Source organism: Euleptes europaea, chromosome 18, assembly GCF_029931775.1.
Source record: "Euleptes europaea isolate rEulEur1 chromosome 18, rEulEur1.hap1, whole genome shotgun sequence".
Lineage (NCBI taxonomy): Eukaryota > Metazoa > Chordata > Lepidosauria > Squamata > Sphaerodactylidae > Euleptes > Euleptes europaea.
Genome location: NC_079329.1, coordinates 3,452,471 through 3,469,454, shown reverse-complemented (window position 1 = coordinate 3,469,454; position 16,984 = coordinate 3,452,471). Strand labels below are relative to the sequence as shown.

At 51.7% G+C, this 16,984-nt stretch overlaps 1 protein-coding gene across 1 annotated transcript in view; it reads left to right on the top strand.

The window, feature by feature from the left end:
- The window catches only part of CARMIL3 (capping protein regulator and myosin 1 linker 3), a 55,547-nt gene extending 51,858 nt beyond the window's left edge, over nt 1–3,689 (top strand). The window contains exons 38-42 of the mRNA XM_056863659.1: nt 62–204; nt 1,438–1,636; nt 3,026–3,136; nt 3,446–3,562; nt 3,664–3,689. Of these exons, the coding sequence (XP_056719637.1) occupies nt 62–204; nt 1,438–1,636; nt 3,026–3,136; nt 3,446–3,562; nt 3,664–3,689 (596 nt within the window). The remainder of the gene's footprint in view (nt 1–61; nt 205–1,437; nt 1,637–3,025; nt 3,137–3,445; nt 3,563–3,663) is intronic.
- Nucleotides 3,690–16,984: the final 13,295 nt, after the last annotated feature.

The window sequence follows — 16,984 nt, the reverse complement described above, 5'->3', positions numbered from 1 at the left end:
CGGGGTGTATGTGAATTTTTGGAAGGTTTGGTTGTATCCATCCATTTCCCTGTACCTGCAGCTGAAGAGAGTTCCCCGCGGGAAACCAGGGGGAAGGACCCCCAGCAAGATCCCCCCCAGGACGGAAGGCAGAGTGGGGCAGATGAAAGTGGGGGTTTGCCGATCCTCAGCTCCGAGAAGGAGAGTCTGACGGCACCAGTGAAGGTGAGCGAATGGATTTAGTGGGGTGAGGCCGTGGCCCAGTGGTTAGAGCACTTGCTTTGGATGGAGAAGGTCCCCGGTTCGGTCCCCAGCATTTCCAGTTTGAAAGACCGCAATGTTGATATGAGTGACCTTTTTTTATGAGCAAGATGTTAGAAATGAGAGGCCGTGAAACAGGCAAAGTTCAACACCTTTAAATCCCTTTGATTTTGACAGGAGAGATTAAAGTATGTCTCAGCATGCTTTAAACAGGGATGATTAAAGGATGATTAAAGATTAAGTCTCCCGTTGAGATCCTGGAGAGCCGCTGCCAGTCAGAGCAGACAAGACTGATCTTGGGAGACCCAATGAAGGGTCTGACACAGGAGAAAGCAGGTTCCTGGGAGGCAAGGAGAATCGTAGGTGGGGTTGGGAGGCTGGAAGGATTTTGGAACAAAGAATTATTCAGTGGATGGCAGTGAACGGTATCCACAAACTGGGTAAAATGCTATTGGGGTGAGACCTGAAGGTTTCTTTTGCAAAACTGAAAAAAATGTCTCTGCCCAGAGTCTGGCCCTGGAGATGCATCAGGTACTCATGGGCACTTGGATTGCTCTTGTCTAAAACTACATTGCAGGGGTACCAGAAACCACACCAGCTTGCCAACAGAAATGCTCAAACCAAACCTTTCCCTGGTTGGGTGGATTTATTAATGGGTTCTAAGCAGAAGCCAGCGTGGCGGAGTGGTTAAGAGTGGTGGTTTGGAGCAGTGGACTCTGATCTGGAGAACCGGGTTTGAGTCCCCTCTCCTCCACGTGAGTGGCGGAGGCTAATCTGGTGAACTGGGTTGGTTTCCCCACTCCTACGCACAAAGCCAGTTAGGTGACCTTCACAGTTCTCTCCGAACTCCCTCAGCCCCACCTACCTCACAGGGGCCATGGGAGGGGCCATGGCTCAGTGGCAGAGCATCTGCTTAGCATGCAGAAGATCCCAGGTTCTCCAGTCTTCGGCGTCTCCAGTTAAAGGGACTAGTCAAGTAGGCGATGTGAAAGACCCCTGCCTGAGACCCTGGAGGGCTGCTGCCGGTCTGACTACAATACTGACTTTGATGAACCAAGGGTCTGATTCAGTAGAAGGCAGCTTCATGTGTTCATGTGGGGAGGGGAAGGGAAGGTGATTATAAGCTGGTTTGATTCTCCCTTAAGTGGTAGAGAAAGTCAGCATATAAAAACCAACACTTATTCTTCCATTTTGTAGCAATTCAGGGATTCCTCGACCGCCCCACGGCCTCCCAAACCCGTCGCCCTCCCCCGGGGCCGGAAACCTCCCAGCCAACCCGAGAGAAGCCGAAGCAACGAGGAAGCGGGCCTAGCCGGAGGGGCCACCCCGGAAGATACACGTACGTCACCCCCAATAGCCCCGCCCCGCCGCAGACCCAAGGAACTGGAGAATGAAGGTGACGTGAGGTTGGAGAGGCGGGGTAGAGTGCTCCCGCACGACGGAGCTCCAGTTTAGCTTAGGGACCAGCCGGTGGAGGCCGGGGCTCACCCGTAGAGCTGGTGCTTTGCAAACAGTCCCAGGTTCAGCTCCTGGAGGAATCTTCTCTGCCAGTCTGAGTCGACAGGACTGGACTAGGCGGACCAGTGGTTTGACTGCTGCGCCAGGCAGTTTCCTTCCTTCGCCGGCACAGAACGAAGTGGTTGCTCAATAGGGTTGCCACTCTGCAGGTGGCAGAGGGAGATTTTTACGCAGGTTCCTGCACGTTCTCTGGACACACTGAGAGAGCGGAGACGGGGCAGCTCTGCAAAAAAAAATAAAGGATGTATTTCTTCACCCAACACATAGTTCAATGGTGGAACTCCCTGCCCCTGGATATGGTGACGGCTGCCAACTTGGAAGTCTTTAAGAGGGGAGTGGACATGTTCATTTAGGAGAGGGCTATCCATGGCTACTAGTCCTTTCCTTTCCTTCTTTGCTCCTATGACCCATAGGTCCTGAGCAGTTATTTCTTGGAGGGAAATATGATGGAGAGATATCTGTCCACGGCCGGTGTTATATTTGGATCTCTAGCCATCAGCAAAAAGGCGACTATTTTGTCTCTTGTTATGGGGTCAGGAATTCTCGCCAATATGGGGGTGATCCATTTATCTGGGTGGTGTTTAAAGAGGGGGCATTCTGTCATCTTATGAGATAATGTGTCCATTTTCTTTGAATTGCATGAGCAAAGTCTGTCAGAGTACGGTAGATTTCCGTATCTTCCATTTAATATTGCTGAGGGTTGCAGCATTTAAACGGGCCAGCACAAAGGCCCTCCAGGAAAAGAGGGACTGTTAGGTTGGAAAAGTATAGTGGAGTTAGCCAAGGGGGAGGGATGCATGGATACTAGTCATGATGCAAACCTATTCTCTCCAGGATCAGAGGAGCATGCCTGTTCTATGAGGTGCTGTGGTCTGATCCAGCAAGGCTTTTCTTAGGTTTTTATGGAGGATGAGGCTATTCATTACTACTGGTCAAAATGGATACTAGTCATAGGAGCAGGCCTATTATATGAGGTGCTGTGGAGCACAGGCAGGATGGTGCTGCTGCAGTCGTCTTGTTTGGGGGCTTCCTAGAGGCACCTGTTTGGCCACTGTGTGAACAGACTGCTGGACTTGATGGGCCTTGGTCTGATCCAGCAGGGCTTTTCTAATGTTCCTATGGATACCTGTTCTTTCCAGGATCAGATGAGCACACCTATTATATGAGGTGCTGTGGAACACAGGCCCAGTCGGTTCCGTGTGGACTGGTTCCCGTGGGTGGGGAGGTGGGATCCGGGGCTCTCGTAATGCTCCCGTTTCTCTACCAGGGGACCCTGAGGTGGGGAGGAAGGCAGCCCCTCTCAAACCAAAGAGGACGCGGCGAGCACAGTCGTGTGACAAACTGGATTCAGATCGAGGCCGACATCCGGGCTCTGGAGGTGAAACTCCCCCTTCCATGGCCCTCCACAGTGGGCCAGACCAAATGATTTCACAGGCCTTAAACGGTACCGGGCCTGAGGTTCCCCAACCCTGGCCTAGGGGGTCCCCAGGGGGAGGGTCATTGGGAAGAGGTAAGCGGGGGGGGGGATAATTTCCGCACGGTTTGCACGGCTCCTCCCATACGGCATGCTTTACGTTGGTTTCCAAGTGTGTGAAAAACACAGCATGAGCATCCCTCCGAAGCTCTGGTCCCCCTGTCGCTAACCTCTTCTTTCTTCCCTCCCCCCATGCCACCTTCCCCACCCCAGGTGCCAGGGACACACCCCTGCCTGACCCCCCTCCACCCCCTCCGGACTGCAGCCTGCCTAACTGGAAATCTCGCCCTGCCGTTCCCCACCCTCTCCTTCTGGCAGACCGGACTGCGGGTAGGTAGGAACGCCAGGAGGACGTGTAAGATTCACAAGTGCTTCCCCCCCCCCCCGCCTCCCCTTTCTCCTCCCCCTTTTATAGCGCCTTCTTTCTTCAGGAACTCCCGGTTCTGGGGCAGAATGATGGACAGACGTTCCCTTGATTCCGCCGCTGGAAGCTGCGATGCCTTTTCACCTTCCGAGGGAAAGACCGAGGCAACGTGAAAGCTACGGAGGACAGAGAAACACGGGGAAATCCTCTCCCCGGTGCTGCCCCTCCCACAAAGAGGGGCTGACCCTCCCTCACCCTACAGAAACCATCCGAGACCTGCTTGGTCTTCAGTGCTGCTGACCCCCCCCCTTCTTCTCCCCCTTCCTCCGTTTGTGCCTGTTTTCTTCCCTCGCTTCTGGGACGGACCCATCCACCCCATTCCCCAGAAGGACACAACACCCCCTTTTCATCCAAGGGGGGGGGGCCTGAGAAAAAGCCACAATGAATTCCCCCTCCTTTCACCCGGTTGATTCGGGGGTGTTGAGACCAACCAAAACGTCCCCTCCCTGGAAGAGAAATTCCATGGCTGACTTCTCGGTCGTTTGCAAACCGTCCGCTGACTTCTCGTAGTCCGTTTCCTCCTCATCTTACTATGCGGATCCCCCCCCCATCCCGCCCGTCTTGCTGCTCATGCATTTCATGTCCCCCCTCCCCCCCTGGCCTTCTTACATTCTCACCATTCTATTTTCAGCTTGTACAAAAGGAAGAGAATATTAATAAATTATATATGGAAATCAAAAGGCTTTGAGAATTCTTCCTTGATGTTGTAGCATGTTTCTTAGGAATCCATTGGGAAGGAAAGGAGTTTTTCCCCAAAAAAAATTACAAACATCCATCTACAAACATGTACTTTCGACTGATCTGTCCCTGTTCCCATCAAAGGGGACATAGAAATCTTTTAAGGTAGGAAACTTGAATCAAACCAGATTTATCTGCATCAAACAGCTATCAAAAAGAGAAAGTTGGTTCTTCATGTTAATATCATAAGTTACTATTTCCTTTAGATCGATTCGCCGCTACCCTTTATAGTCAGGAATTGTCATGTTTTTCTTATTGGGTTTTGTGGAGAATCCAGAGGATATCAGAGCCACTCCGTTGCATTCCAGTGTTTTCTGTGTTGTTTTCCAGTCTTTTGATTCAGAACTGATTCATGGTGAATTGAATTAAAATGCAATTGTAATGCCAGCTGTAAGAACATATCCCTGCCGGAACAGACAAGTGGTCCATCTATAGAAAGCCAGTGTGGTCTTAGGGGTTAGAGTATTAGACTAGGATCTGGGAGACCCAAATTTTAATACTCTGCTGTGGAGTATTAAAATTTGGACTGTCTTATTGGCCATTTATGCTTGGTAATTAGCAGAGTGTTCCAGGCTGAAGTGCCCCGCATATTTTTTTTAGTTCAGGAAGTGAACCGTAGTTCAGGAAGTGACTGCGAAGCCGGCGCATACCTGCTTCGCATTACTTGAGAGCCCCTTTAACGCAACTTTTGGTGTTTACTCCGCCCCCACACTGAAGAATCCCCTGAAGGAACCATGCAAAACGACAGCTGTGCATTAGGGCTGTGAATAGTCATTTTAAAGGTCTCATTAAAAAAGGGGGGCCTTTGAGCGAGCTTCAAAATTGACCCTGCATAAATGGCCATTGACTCCTGGTTGCTGTTGTCCCTAGATGTAAGTTGTTCAGACATGAATTGGCAAATCCTGTGGAGATCTCCCCAGGGTGCCTGTTCCTTTAGACTCTCCTGCCCTCTTTTGTTACGAAGCTGCCGGCTTTCCAGGCTCAACGGACCAGGCATTCGTAATTGCCATGATTATTGTAAAAGTGCATAGAATTTTTTTTAATAACGAACGATTGCAGTTTCTACAAAGGAAAAAGAAAAGAGTAATTAAATCCTTCCCCCGATGGAAAAGGACGTGATTAAGGATCCATTCATGTAAACAGGAAGTAATTAAATAAGGAATTAAGCTCAGAGCAGCCTAAGATTGCATGCGGGAGGGGTACGTTTGAAAGGAAAATTGCAAGGAGAAGCAGGACCATTGCCCAGCGGGCTTTACTTCCAAGTAGACATAATAGTAAGAGATCTTCCCTTGCCGCCAGATTTTTAAGGAGAAGCTAGCGCTATGCTAAGTGCTGTGTGGAACCCCTATTTCGATTCCACTTGCAGATGGATACCAAAAAGGAATAATTCAGCAGGACAAACCGTAGCTTGGCCCTTTTTGCATTAGGTTTTCTATCAGCCATGCCTGTTTCTGGCTGCCTGGCTTTACGGAGTCACTCTCATTTGGACGTATCTTACCGGAAAGGCTCCGGCTTAATGCCTCGGTGTTTCGATTAACCTTTTGCACAATTGAGCGATCCTCCGCTGAGCCGAGCCCCTTCACTGACTGCAGCTGGACTGGCCTTTGATGCCAGACGTGACCAGATGGGGCGGGGAGGGGGGAGAGAGAGACAGGCGTTCAAACGGTCCATCTCAGGAGCATTTCGAGAATCCTTCAATGAGTCATGGCAGATGCAGCTTCTAGGAAAGATATTTTGGCGATCCACCTGCTTCTGCAGAACAGAATAAGTGTGGGTCATGCAAATGATATACTCCCCGCCCCCTCCCCGGAAAGGCAACATAACATAAGGAAAACCCTGCTGGATCAGACCCAGGCCCATCAAGTCCAGCAGTCTGTTCACACAGTGGCCAGCCAGGTGCCTCTAGGAAGCCCACAAGCAAGACGATGGCAGCAGCAGCATTATCCTGCCTGTGTTCCACAGCACCTCATATAATAGGCATGCTCCTCTGATCCTGGAGAGAGCATCAGGAAAGCCCTGCTGGATCAGACCAAGGTCCATCAAGTCCAGCAGCCTGTTCACACAGTGGCCAACCAGGTGCCTCTAGGAAATCCACAAACAAGAAATGCCGGCACGGGAAGGGTTCATCCCCACGTGCACTTTCTTCTTATAGATAGACCCTGGCACGCATGGAGGCAGGAGGAAGTAAGCGGAGGAGTCGGGCCCGAGCCATGGCTACATTTGAGGTCAGAAGCAAAGGTCACTTTAGCCGGTGGCCTTGCAGGGTGGGCATCATGCAGCCTGGCACCCTCAGACCATTCTTTCAGCGGGCGCAGGGAAAGCTCAACGTGGACTTCCCAATGGCTAAGAAACGGTTGTGTGAATCGCTGGTCACGCTCACTCACGCCCAGCACACCAGGCAAACATCGCTGCACTGTTTCCAAGCGGCCAGAAGATGGCAGCAAAGAGGAGGAACCAGGGCGACAAAGGCCTTGGAATAAGAGGGGGCAGCAGCGCTTCCTCGTCCTTGTGTGTGTGTGTGTAAAGTGCCTTCAAGTCGCAGCCGACTTATGGCGACCCTTTTTGGGGTTTTCAAGGCAAGAGACTAACAGAGGTGGTTTGCCAGGGCCTTCCTCTGCACAGCAACCCTGAACTTCCTTGGTGGTCTCCCATCCAAATACTAACCAGGGCTGACCCTGCTTAGCTTCTGAGATCTGACGAGATCAGGCTAGCCTGGCCCATCCAGATCAGGGCTCCTCATCCTTACTGTATGTCTAAAATACGTACTTCTGACATGCGTCCAAACTGTAGAGGGGCTTCTAATGATGTCCAAAGACCTGGCCGGGTCCACTTGGGGAGGAGGAGGAGGAGGAGGAGGAGGAGGAGGAGGAGAAGAAGAAGAAGGAGAAGAAGAAGAAGAAGAGTTGGTATTTACATGCCGACTTTCTCTGTCACTTAAGGGAGAATCAAACCGGTCCACCACTCCAAACCACTGCTCTTAACCACTACACCATGCCGGGAACATTGCCGATGGGCCTGTCTGTGGTCTCAGCGGGTAGATGTGCTGGTCTGCGGAAGAACACGATGGGTAGCCGTGTCAGTCTGTCCGTAGCAATAAAAAAGAGCAAGAGTCCAGCAGCGCCTTAGAGACTAACAACATTTCTGGCAGGGTAGGAAGGAAGTAGATTCCTTTGAAATGTGGTGTTGGAGGAGAGTGTTATGAATACCCTGGACCGCCAAAAAAACAAAAACAAATCAGTGGGTTCTAGATCAAATCAGGCCTGAACTGACCCTAGAAGCTAAAATGACTAAACTGAGGCCATCGTACTTTGCACACATTATGAGAAGACAAGAGTCACTGGAAAAGACACTCATGCTAGGAAAAGGCAGCAGGAAAAGAGGAAGACCCAACAAGAGATGGATTGACGCTATAAAGGAAGCCACGGCCCTCAATTTGCAAGATCTGAGCAAGGCTGTTAAAGATAAGACTTTTTGGAGGACGTTGATTCATAGGGTCACCATGGGTCAGAAGCGACTTCACGGCACTTCACACACACACATGAGCTTTTGTTAGTCACAGTTAGATTTGAGTCCTGAACAGTCAGATTCGATTCCAGCGGCACCTTAGAGACCAATAAGCTTTCGAGAGGCAAAGCTCCCTTTATCAGATACAAGACGGAGCAGAGGTGTCCTTATATCCCAGTCAGAAGGTGGGAGGGGCGTTGCAAAGAAGGAGCTCAGGAGGCAGAGGTACAAAGCGCATGGCCATCAGTCTGACTAGCGCAGAGGGGAAATGCTCGGGGGGCAGAGAAGTAGCGTCTGTTGTGAAATAAGAATCCTATGTCCCCTATTCAGCTCCTGAGGGAGGGGGGTGGTCCATTGTTATGAACTTGTGAATGAACTCGAGTCCAGCAGTCTCCCCTTAGAATCTCCCCTTGAAACCTCTGTGTTTGAGGACTGCTACTCTTAGGTCAGCAGTGGAGTGACCTGGTGGTGGAGAGTGCCATCAAGTCACAGCTGGCTTATGGTGACCCCGTAGGGGTTTCAAGGCAAGAGATGTTTAGTGGTAAAGGTTTTCCATTGCCTGCCTCTGCGTAGGGACCCCAGAACTTCCTGGGTGGTCTCCCATCCCAATACTAACCAGGTCTGACCCAGCTTAGCTGATGAGATTAGGCTAGCCTGGCCCATCCAGGTCATTCTTTATATCCTCACAAAAGTAAAAGGTTTTTTTTTTTGGGGGGGGGATATATAGATGTGGCACATCAGTGCTCCAGGCACTGGTGGGGAGGGGCTGTGGCTCAGTGGTAGAGCATCTGCTTGGCCTGCAGAAGGTCCCAGGCTCAGTCCCCGGCATCTCCAGTTAAAGGGACTAGGCAAGTAGATGATGTGAAAGACCCCTGCCTGAGACCCTGGAGAGGCACTGCCAGTCTGAGCAGACAATACTGGCTCTGATGGACCGAGGGTCTGATTCAGTATAGGCAGCTTCATGAGTTCATGTGTTGGTGTCATCCTGGCTACAGACACACAGTGCAAAAATGTTTGCCTACATTGCACAAGTTTTCATTCTCCAGGGTTCGGGTCCCACCCCGGATTCTCTAGAAATGAATCTCAGAGGGGGGTGGGTGGAAGCCTTGTCAAAGTGAGCGCATGAACGCCGAGGCCCCCCGCGGTGCACATCACCCACTGCAGCTGCCAGGGTTTATTGTGAACCTACCGAGACCTTCTGATAGCTGGGGACAGGCATGGCAGCGTCTCCCTTGAAGCAGCAAACGCCCTCCTGGCTCTGAGAGGGGTGCCAGCTGGCAGTGGCAGAATAAATTAACACTGTGCGTGGCGAGCGGATCCATGTCTTCTGCAATGTGTCACCGCATGAACGTGCATATGTGCACTCCGAATGTGATCATAAGAACATAAGAAAGGCCCTGCTGGATCAGCCCAAGGCCCATCAAGTCCAACCATCTGTTCACACAGTGGCCAACCAGGTGCCTCCAGGAACAAGCAAGACGACTGCAGCAGCAGCATCCTGCCTATGCTCCAAAGCACCTCATATAACAGGCATGCTCCTCTGATCCTGGAGAGAACAGGTATGCATCGTGACTAGTATCCATTTTGACTAGTAGCCATGGATAGCCCTCTCCTCCATGAACATGTCCACTCCCCTCTCAAAGCCTCCCAAGTTGGCAGTCATCACCACATCCTGGGGCAGGGAGTTCCACAGTTTCCTTGGTATGAAAACAAATCCCAAGCAAGGGATGCTCACCCACTCCTGGCCCCACAAAGCCGCTATCCGGGTCCCAGCCAAGCTCCTGTGGCACCTCTGCTTTGGTATGACTGATGACCGGCACTTCAGCAACTTCTTGCATTTGCCTTTCTTTGTTTATATTCTCCTTTTCTCCCATTCAGGACTCACAGTGGCTTTTAGTACACTGTCCTCCCCTGCTCTGTTCTCTCAGCAGTGTGGTGTAGTGGTTAAGAGTGGTGGTTTGGAGCGGTGGACTCTAATCTGGAGAACCGGGTTTGATTCGCCGCTCCTTCACATGAGCGGCGGAGGCTAATCCAGTGAACTGGATTTGTTTCCCCACTCCTACACATGAAGCCAGCTGGATGACCTTGGGCTAGTCACAGCTCTCTTAGAGCTCTCTCAGACCCACCTGCCTCACAGGGTGCTGTTGTGGGGAGGGGAAGGGAAGGTGATCCTAAGCTGGTTTAATTGTTCCTTAAGTAGAAGAGAAAGTCAGCATATCAAAACGAACTCTTCTTCTTCACAACAACAACCCTGTGGGGTAGTTAAAAGATCTGGCAGTAGGCGATGTGAAAGACCCCAGCCAGGGACCCTGGAGAGCTGCTGCCGGTCCGAGTAGACAATGCTGATTTTGATGGACCGAGGGTCTGATTCAGTAGAAGGCAGCTTCATGTGTTCTCATGTATCTAGGGCTGCCAGGTCCCTCTTCGCGGAGGGGGGGGAGATTTTTGGGGTGGAGCCTGAGGGGGGGCATGGTTTGGCAAGGGGCGGGACTTCAAGGCCATAAAGTCCAATGGCCAGAGGGGACATTTTTTTCCAGGTGAGCTGATCTCTCTCGGCTGGAGATCAGTTGTAACAGCAGGAGATCTCCAGCTACTACCTGGTGGTTAAGGATTCAAAACAATTCCTCGTGCTTAATTAATATCCATGTGGCTTTATAGTTTTGGGATTTTGTTTCTAGTATATAATGCTGCATATTCTTTAATGAATTGAAATGTTTTTGAACGCCATCAGTACTCGTTTTGTTGTAGTACTACCTGGAGGTCGGCAACCCTACGTGTACTCCCACAAGGACTAGAAACTTGAAAAAAAAACCCATCAAGTTTGGAGTTGGAAGGTCCTTCAATAAGAAGGGTTGGAGGGTACTGAAATGATGGGAGAAAGGGGAGTTGTGGGGGAATAACAATGAGTTTTTTAATTTACTTATCAATGTAAAGAAATTGTAGATCTATCCTTTTCTCGGGAGTTATTATGTAACCTACTAGCATTTTAAATTTTTTTTTAAATTTCAATTGACAATATTAGTGATTAGGTTATATATGACAGAGGGTATATAATGGATATTTGGAATAAACAGAAAATTATAAATAATTATATACTAGTCTAGTAAGAATAGATAATTTTTAATATAAAGGAGTGACTAGATTATGAATAGGTAAGAAGCAGCTGCGGGGGTGGGGGGAGTCCAAACTATTAGATGTATTTAACAATGAAGGTATACATTAAGCTACATATTGCTATTTACTAACCTATGGGAAAATAAGCATTACGAAATACCGAATACGATGGATTGTGTTATTATGGAAAAAGCAATAAAAAGTAATAAAAAAAAAAAATCGGGAGTTGGGAGGGACCCCCAGGGTCATCTAGTCCACCCCCCTCCAATCCTCGAGTCGGGGTCTCTTGTTGGGGAGGTGGGGCGGGGAGGTGCTGCAGCGCGGGCCGGGCGCTCCTCCCCAGGGCCGGGGGGCGGCGGGGGCGGGCCGGGGGCGTCCGGGAGCGCGCGCGCGCCCCTCCCGCCCCCCCTCCCCGCCACTGCGGCGCCTCGGACGGGGCGGAGCCTGGGCGAGTGGGGATGGATGGAGGGACGGCGGCCGCGGCAGAAGGAGCAGGAGCTGCCCGCCCGCCTGCAAGCCGGAGCCGGAGGGGGCGCGAGGGGCTGCGCACCGCCTTTCCCAGGTAGCCCCCTGCCCGCCGCGGTGGCCTCCATCCCCCTTGGCCGGGGGTGGGGGGCAGGGGCCCTCTCCCAGGCCCGGGGGGCTCTCTGGCGCGCGCCCTCGCCCCGGGACCCCCGGGAGGGGCGGGCGGAGGCGGCCCTGGGTGCGAGTCCTGCGTCCGCTGGTGCACGACCGCCGCATTCCCCGCACGGCGACCCGTCTGGCACCCCGCCCCATCTTGGGGATCGCCGGTTGCGTTGCGCCTGACGCCCCCCTCCCCCGGAGCGCCCCCCACGGCCGATGGCCGGGCCAGGAGGGACCCCCCCCCTTTATCCCGGACGCCTCTCCGCGCTGCAGAGAAAGGCGCCCGTTTCCAACCCCCCCGCCCCTCCCCAGCAGAAAAGTGGGGCTTCCCCTGGCGCATAATGGATGGCTGAAAGTCACCCCTGCCCAAGGCTGGTGGGGCTCCAAGCCGCTTTCCGCAAGGAGCGGCCGGATCCGTGCGGGAGGGGTGCCGAGAGCCGCGTGGAGCCTCCATGTGCAGAGGCAGGATACCTGTAAGGCGCGGGGTGCGGGTGGGGGACGGCGCTGGACGGTCGCCATGAGCCAGGGCGCTTGGGGGCCGTCCTGCAAAGCCCTGTGGGTGCGCTCATGGCATTGATGGGATCTTCCTTGTGTTGTGTAATGTTGGGGTGGGGGCTGCTTCTCTGTTGTTGCATTCCATGTCGTGCTTTGCTCCCCTGTGATTTGGGGGCTCTCCTACTTGTATTGTCTCCATCCCATTTCTATCCCAGCCAAACAACACAGCCCATAAATGGGCTCCCCTTTCCGGGTTGCGTTTTTTGATTTTCGGAGGGGCCGTGGCTCAGTGGTAGAGCCTCTGCTTGACACGCAGAAGGTCCCAGGTTCAATCCTCGGCATCTCCAGTTAAAGGGACCAGGCAGGTAGGTGATGTGAAAGACCCCTGCCTGAGACCCTGGAGCACCGCTGCCGGTCTGAGTAGACAATACTGACGGACCACGGGTCTGGTCCAGTATAAGGCAGCTTTGTGTGTTCAATATTATTTGGGGAGGGGCTGTGGCTCAGGGGTGGAGCATCTGCTTGGCATGCGAAAGGTCCCAAGTTCAATCCCCGGCACCTCCAGTTAAAGGGACCAGGCAAGTAGGTGGCCCCTGCCTGAGACCCTGGAGAGCCACTGCCGGTCTGAGTAGACAATACTGACTTGGATGGACTGAGGGTCTGGTTCAGTAGAAGGCAGCTTCATGTGTTCATGTGAACAGTGAAGTTGAACGCATGAAGCTGCCTTAAACTGAATCAGACCCTCGGTCTATCAGAGACAGTATTGTCTACTCTGACCGGCAGCAGCTCTCTAGGGTCTCAGGCAGGGGTCTCGCACATCACCTGCTTGCCTGGTCCCTTTAACTGGAGATGCTGGGGATTGAACCTGGGACCTTCTGCATGCCAAGCAGATGCTCTACCACTGAGCTATGGCCCTTCCCCATTCTCTCTGTGTGTTTCTACACTGAGCGTATATGTGTCTTGTGTTCTACATTTGTGGTGTGTTTGCGCTCTTCCTAGAAGGGTTCCAGCCCCCGGGCATTACCCATTTCTCGCAGGTGCGTTGCCACCAACCATCTGGTTCGTTGTGGGTCTCTGTGGAGTAGGGCATGCTGCTTGCCGTAGGGCAGTACTGACTGTTGGTGTGCCAACGTTTCTCTCTGTGTGCCAGCGCCTAGCACATAGTGGTTTGCTGTCATTGCTGGATTTACGCATTCCCCAGCGCTGTTGCACGGGTGTTTCCGTATCATCGCACGTTGTGCCCTTTGTGTAACCAACACATGATGCTGCATGTGTCTCCATAGCTGATCCCATCTAGGGCTGTGCTCCTGAGGCTGCGTTTCCTTTTCTTTTGTGCGTGCGTGCATGCATGTGTATTTGTTATGCATCCAGCAAGGGACTTCTATGTTGCTCTCAAAAGATTAGTTCAAAAGCAATCCAGATGTTAACATTTAAGTGGACTGGATCTTGTGGCAGTGTTTGCAAGGTTTTGGGTTTCACAGAACTCTGCGTCAAGGAGAAGTTCGCAGGGAAAAGGTAGCCATTTCAAGCAATGCAAAATCGCCGTTGGAATGAATGGCCACCAATCATAGCAATGGCCACTGTTTTCACCAGCTTTTTGAATGGATTAGACAAATGAATGGAGGGGTAGGTATAAGAAGAGACCTGTGTTACTTTAAAAAATGAACACGCTTATTGTAGCGCAAGCTGTGGTGGACTTGAGCCCATGTCCTCAGCTGACTGGTCTCTTCTTTCGTTTCTGCTTCATTAGATCCATCTGGCCACCTCTGGGAATTTGGAGGATAGCTTCATCAGCGGCTCTTAACTCTGATGATGAAATGGAGCCTTCATAATCAGGGGCAATATATCTGTGAGTGCCTGAGCGGGCAGCCGTCTCCCTTGGGCCCTGCTTATGAGCTTCCGGGAGCATCCTGGTTAGCTGTTGTTCAAGACAGAGTGCTAGATTGATTGATCCAAAAAAGCAATTGCATTCTTGCAAATTCTACCTGAGCAAGAGTCCTGTGAACCTCAAAGGCTTGCATTCCTATACAATAAACTAAATGGGTTCAGTAGAAGATAAAAAATACATTATTTATCTCTCCCTGTGTTACATATTTCTTGGTGATGTGGTTCTATCCAAGGGGCCATTTGAAGACCCCCCCTCTTATACCCCCCACCCCGCCCTCCACTTGTGGCTGCATTTTTAGTGAGCTGAGTTTACTTTCTGTGTAATTGTTAGCTTCTTTCCTTACAAAACTCCCTCGATGGTGTTAAGTGAGCAGGGAATACCTCCAAGATAAAGCATTTCCAATTTCAGTGGCAGGGAAAACCACACGCATTTCAAAGGGCAGGAGCAAATTATCGAGCAGCATGGGGTGGTTTGGCCGAGGGCTTGCTGTATTTCTCAGCACACCAAACTGCATCAATCCGTAGAAGCTACGGATGCAATTCAGCACTCCTCACGCACAGGCAAAACCAGAAGAGCCTGCCTGCTGTGTCTCTGCAGGATCCTCTGCTCCAAGGGTGCCTTCTGCTAAACCAGCTTCTGCTTGGTGCAGGGGTGGGCGAGCCACATCCCTGCATGAGACAAGATTGGATCACTCCCGTATAGACCCGCCTGCCAACTTATTTCTGGCTCACAATGTCTTCTTGAACAGCCTTCTTTTTGGAGAGTTTGTTTGGCCTCCGTTGGGTCATCAACGTTCTCCAGAATAGCAAACTCACCCTTTGCTACATCGGGTGCCTGTTCCGGGTTTCATAACATTGTGAGGCTCCTCTGCTTCAGATTGTTGTCTGTCTGTGAGCCACTGAGCAGGAAAGGTGGTTCTATTTAACTGGGCTGTAGGTTGGTGTTGGTTTGGTTCGAGTTGCTGCTGTTTTGTTATTGCGGTGGTGTTTGAAGCCTTCCTGAAGACAGGAGGAAGCCGGGTGGGGAAACAGGGTGGGGAAACCAAAGCCAAAACAAATCCATTGTCCAGATGAGATGCAGACACAGCAGAATCGCCTGCCAGAACAGGGACTCATGCAGAAGCACAGTGAGCTGGGTATGCTTAGCCTGGAGAGGAAAAGACTGAGAGGTGGTATGATAACCATCTTCAAGTACTTGAAGGGCTGTCCTAGAGAGGAGGGTGCCAAGTTGTTTTCTGGTGCCCCAGAAGGTCAGACCAGAACCAACGGGTTGAAATTAGATCAAAAGAGTTTCCGTCTAGACATTAGGAAGAATTTTCTAACAGTACAGCGGTTCCTCGGTGGCCAGGCTTCCTCGGGAGGTGGTGAGCACTCCTTCCCTGGAGGTTTTTGAGCCGAGGCTAGATGGCCTTCTGACAGCAAGGCTGATTCTATCACCTTAAGCAGATGATGAGAGGGGAGGGCATCTTGGCCATCTTCTGGGCATGGAGTAGGGGTCACTGGGTGTGTGTGTGGGGAGGTAGTTGTGAATTTCCTTCATTGTACAGGGGGTTGGACTAGATGACCCTGGTGGTCCCTTCCAACTCTATGATTCTATGATTCTCTCTTGCACATACAGCAATACCACATGCATGCACCCCTGAACACCACCGTCCCACAGAGCCATCAAAGGAGCAGATGCTTAGATAAAATACCTGGGCAGGGGTGGTCTTCGTGAAAGTCCAGGACGGGGAGGGGCAGAATCACTGGCGTCACCATCCCCCTGCTTGGGGGTTAGCAAGAGGCAATCAGCTGCTGCCACTACCCGGCTGCCCGAGCCATGGGTGGGGTGGGCATAAGTGGGCACTGCTGCTGGTAGCCTGCTGGTCCCCTTGTCCCCCCCCTCTTGGGGAGCAGGGCGATGGGTGGTCAGTTCCACCCCCAGCTCAGGGTCAGCTGCCCTGTCAGTATTGGCTGTACTTGGGTCGTGCTCAGTTTGTAGCTGTGCAAAGTTGGTCCTCAGCCCTTGATATCCCGGGACCACACCGACCTGTCGTTTTGCATAGCCAGATCCAGTGCCCAGCCAGCAATGTGGTACGGTCCTAGCGCAGGCCCTTACCACCTCTGAACGCACATCAAATATTTCTTTTATGAATGCACCCCACCGCCCGTTTCTCGCATGAAATATTAGCATGCTGGGGGAAAGGGTTCAGTTTGGCAGTTGGCTACGTTCGGAGGGCAGGGGGGGGGCGGCGGGAAGCAGTTTGAGAGCTTAGTTGTAGTGTTGTAGACACCCTGTGAGGTAGGTGGGGCTGAGAGATATGTGACTAGCCCAAGGTCACCCAGCTGGCTTCATGTGGAGGAGTGGGGAAACAAATCCAGTTCACCAGATTAGCCTCCGCCGCTCCTGTGGAGGAGTGGGGAATCAGACCCGGTTCTCCAGATCAGAGTCCACTGCTCCAAACCACTGCCCTTAACCACTATACCATGCTGGCTGTCTCAGTCAGATATTCACTGATTCAAAATATTGATATGCACACTTTTCTCTGGACGCGGGCAGGACCCAACCTGAGTAACACAGACATGCAAGAAACAATCAGCTTTAAGATCAATAAATTGACAATAATGCAGACCATCTGGGCCCTGGAAATACGGCCGTCAAGGTGTCCCGGAAACCCCTTGTCTCAGCTCCCTTTTGCAGAAAGAGTAGCTACCGGTACCTGCTGTACCTAGGGTTGCCAGGTCCCTCTTTGCCATTGGCAGGAGGTTTTTGGGGCGGAGCCTGAGGAGGGCGGGGTTTGGGGAGGGGAGGGACTTCAATGCATAGAATCCAATTGCCAAAGTGGCCATTCTCTCCAGGTGGACTGATCTCTATCAGCTGGAGATCAGTTGTAATAGCAGGAGATCTTCTGCTATTACCTGGAGGTTAGCAAACAAAAAACAGCAGAAAATATCAAGCAATACTTATTAATGCTATAGTAATCTTA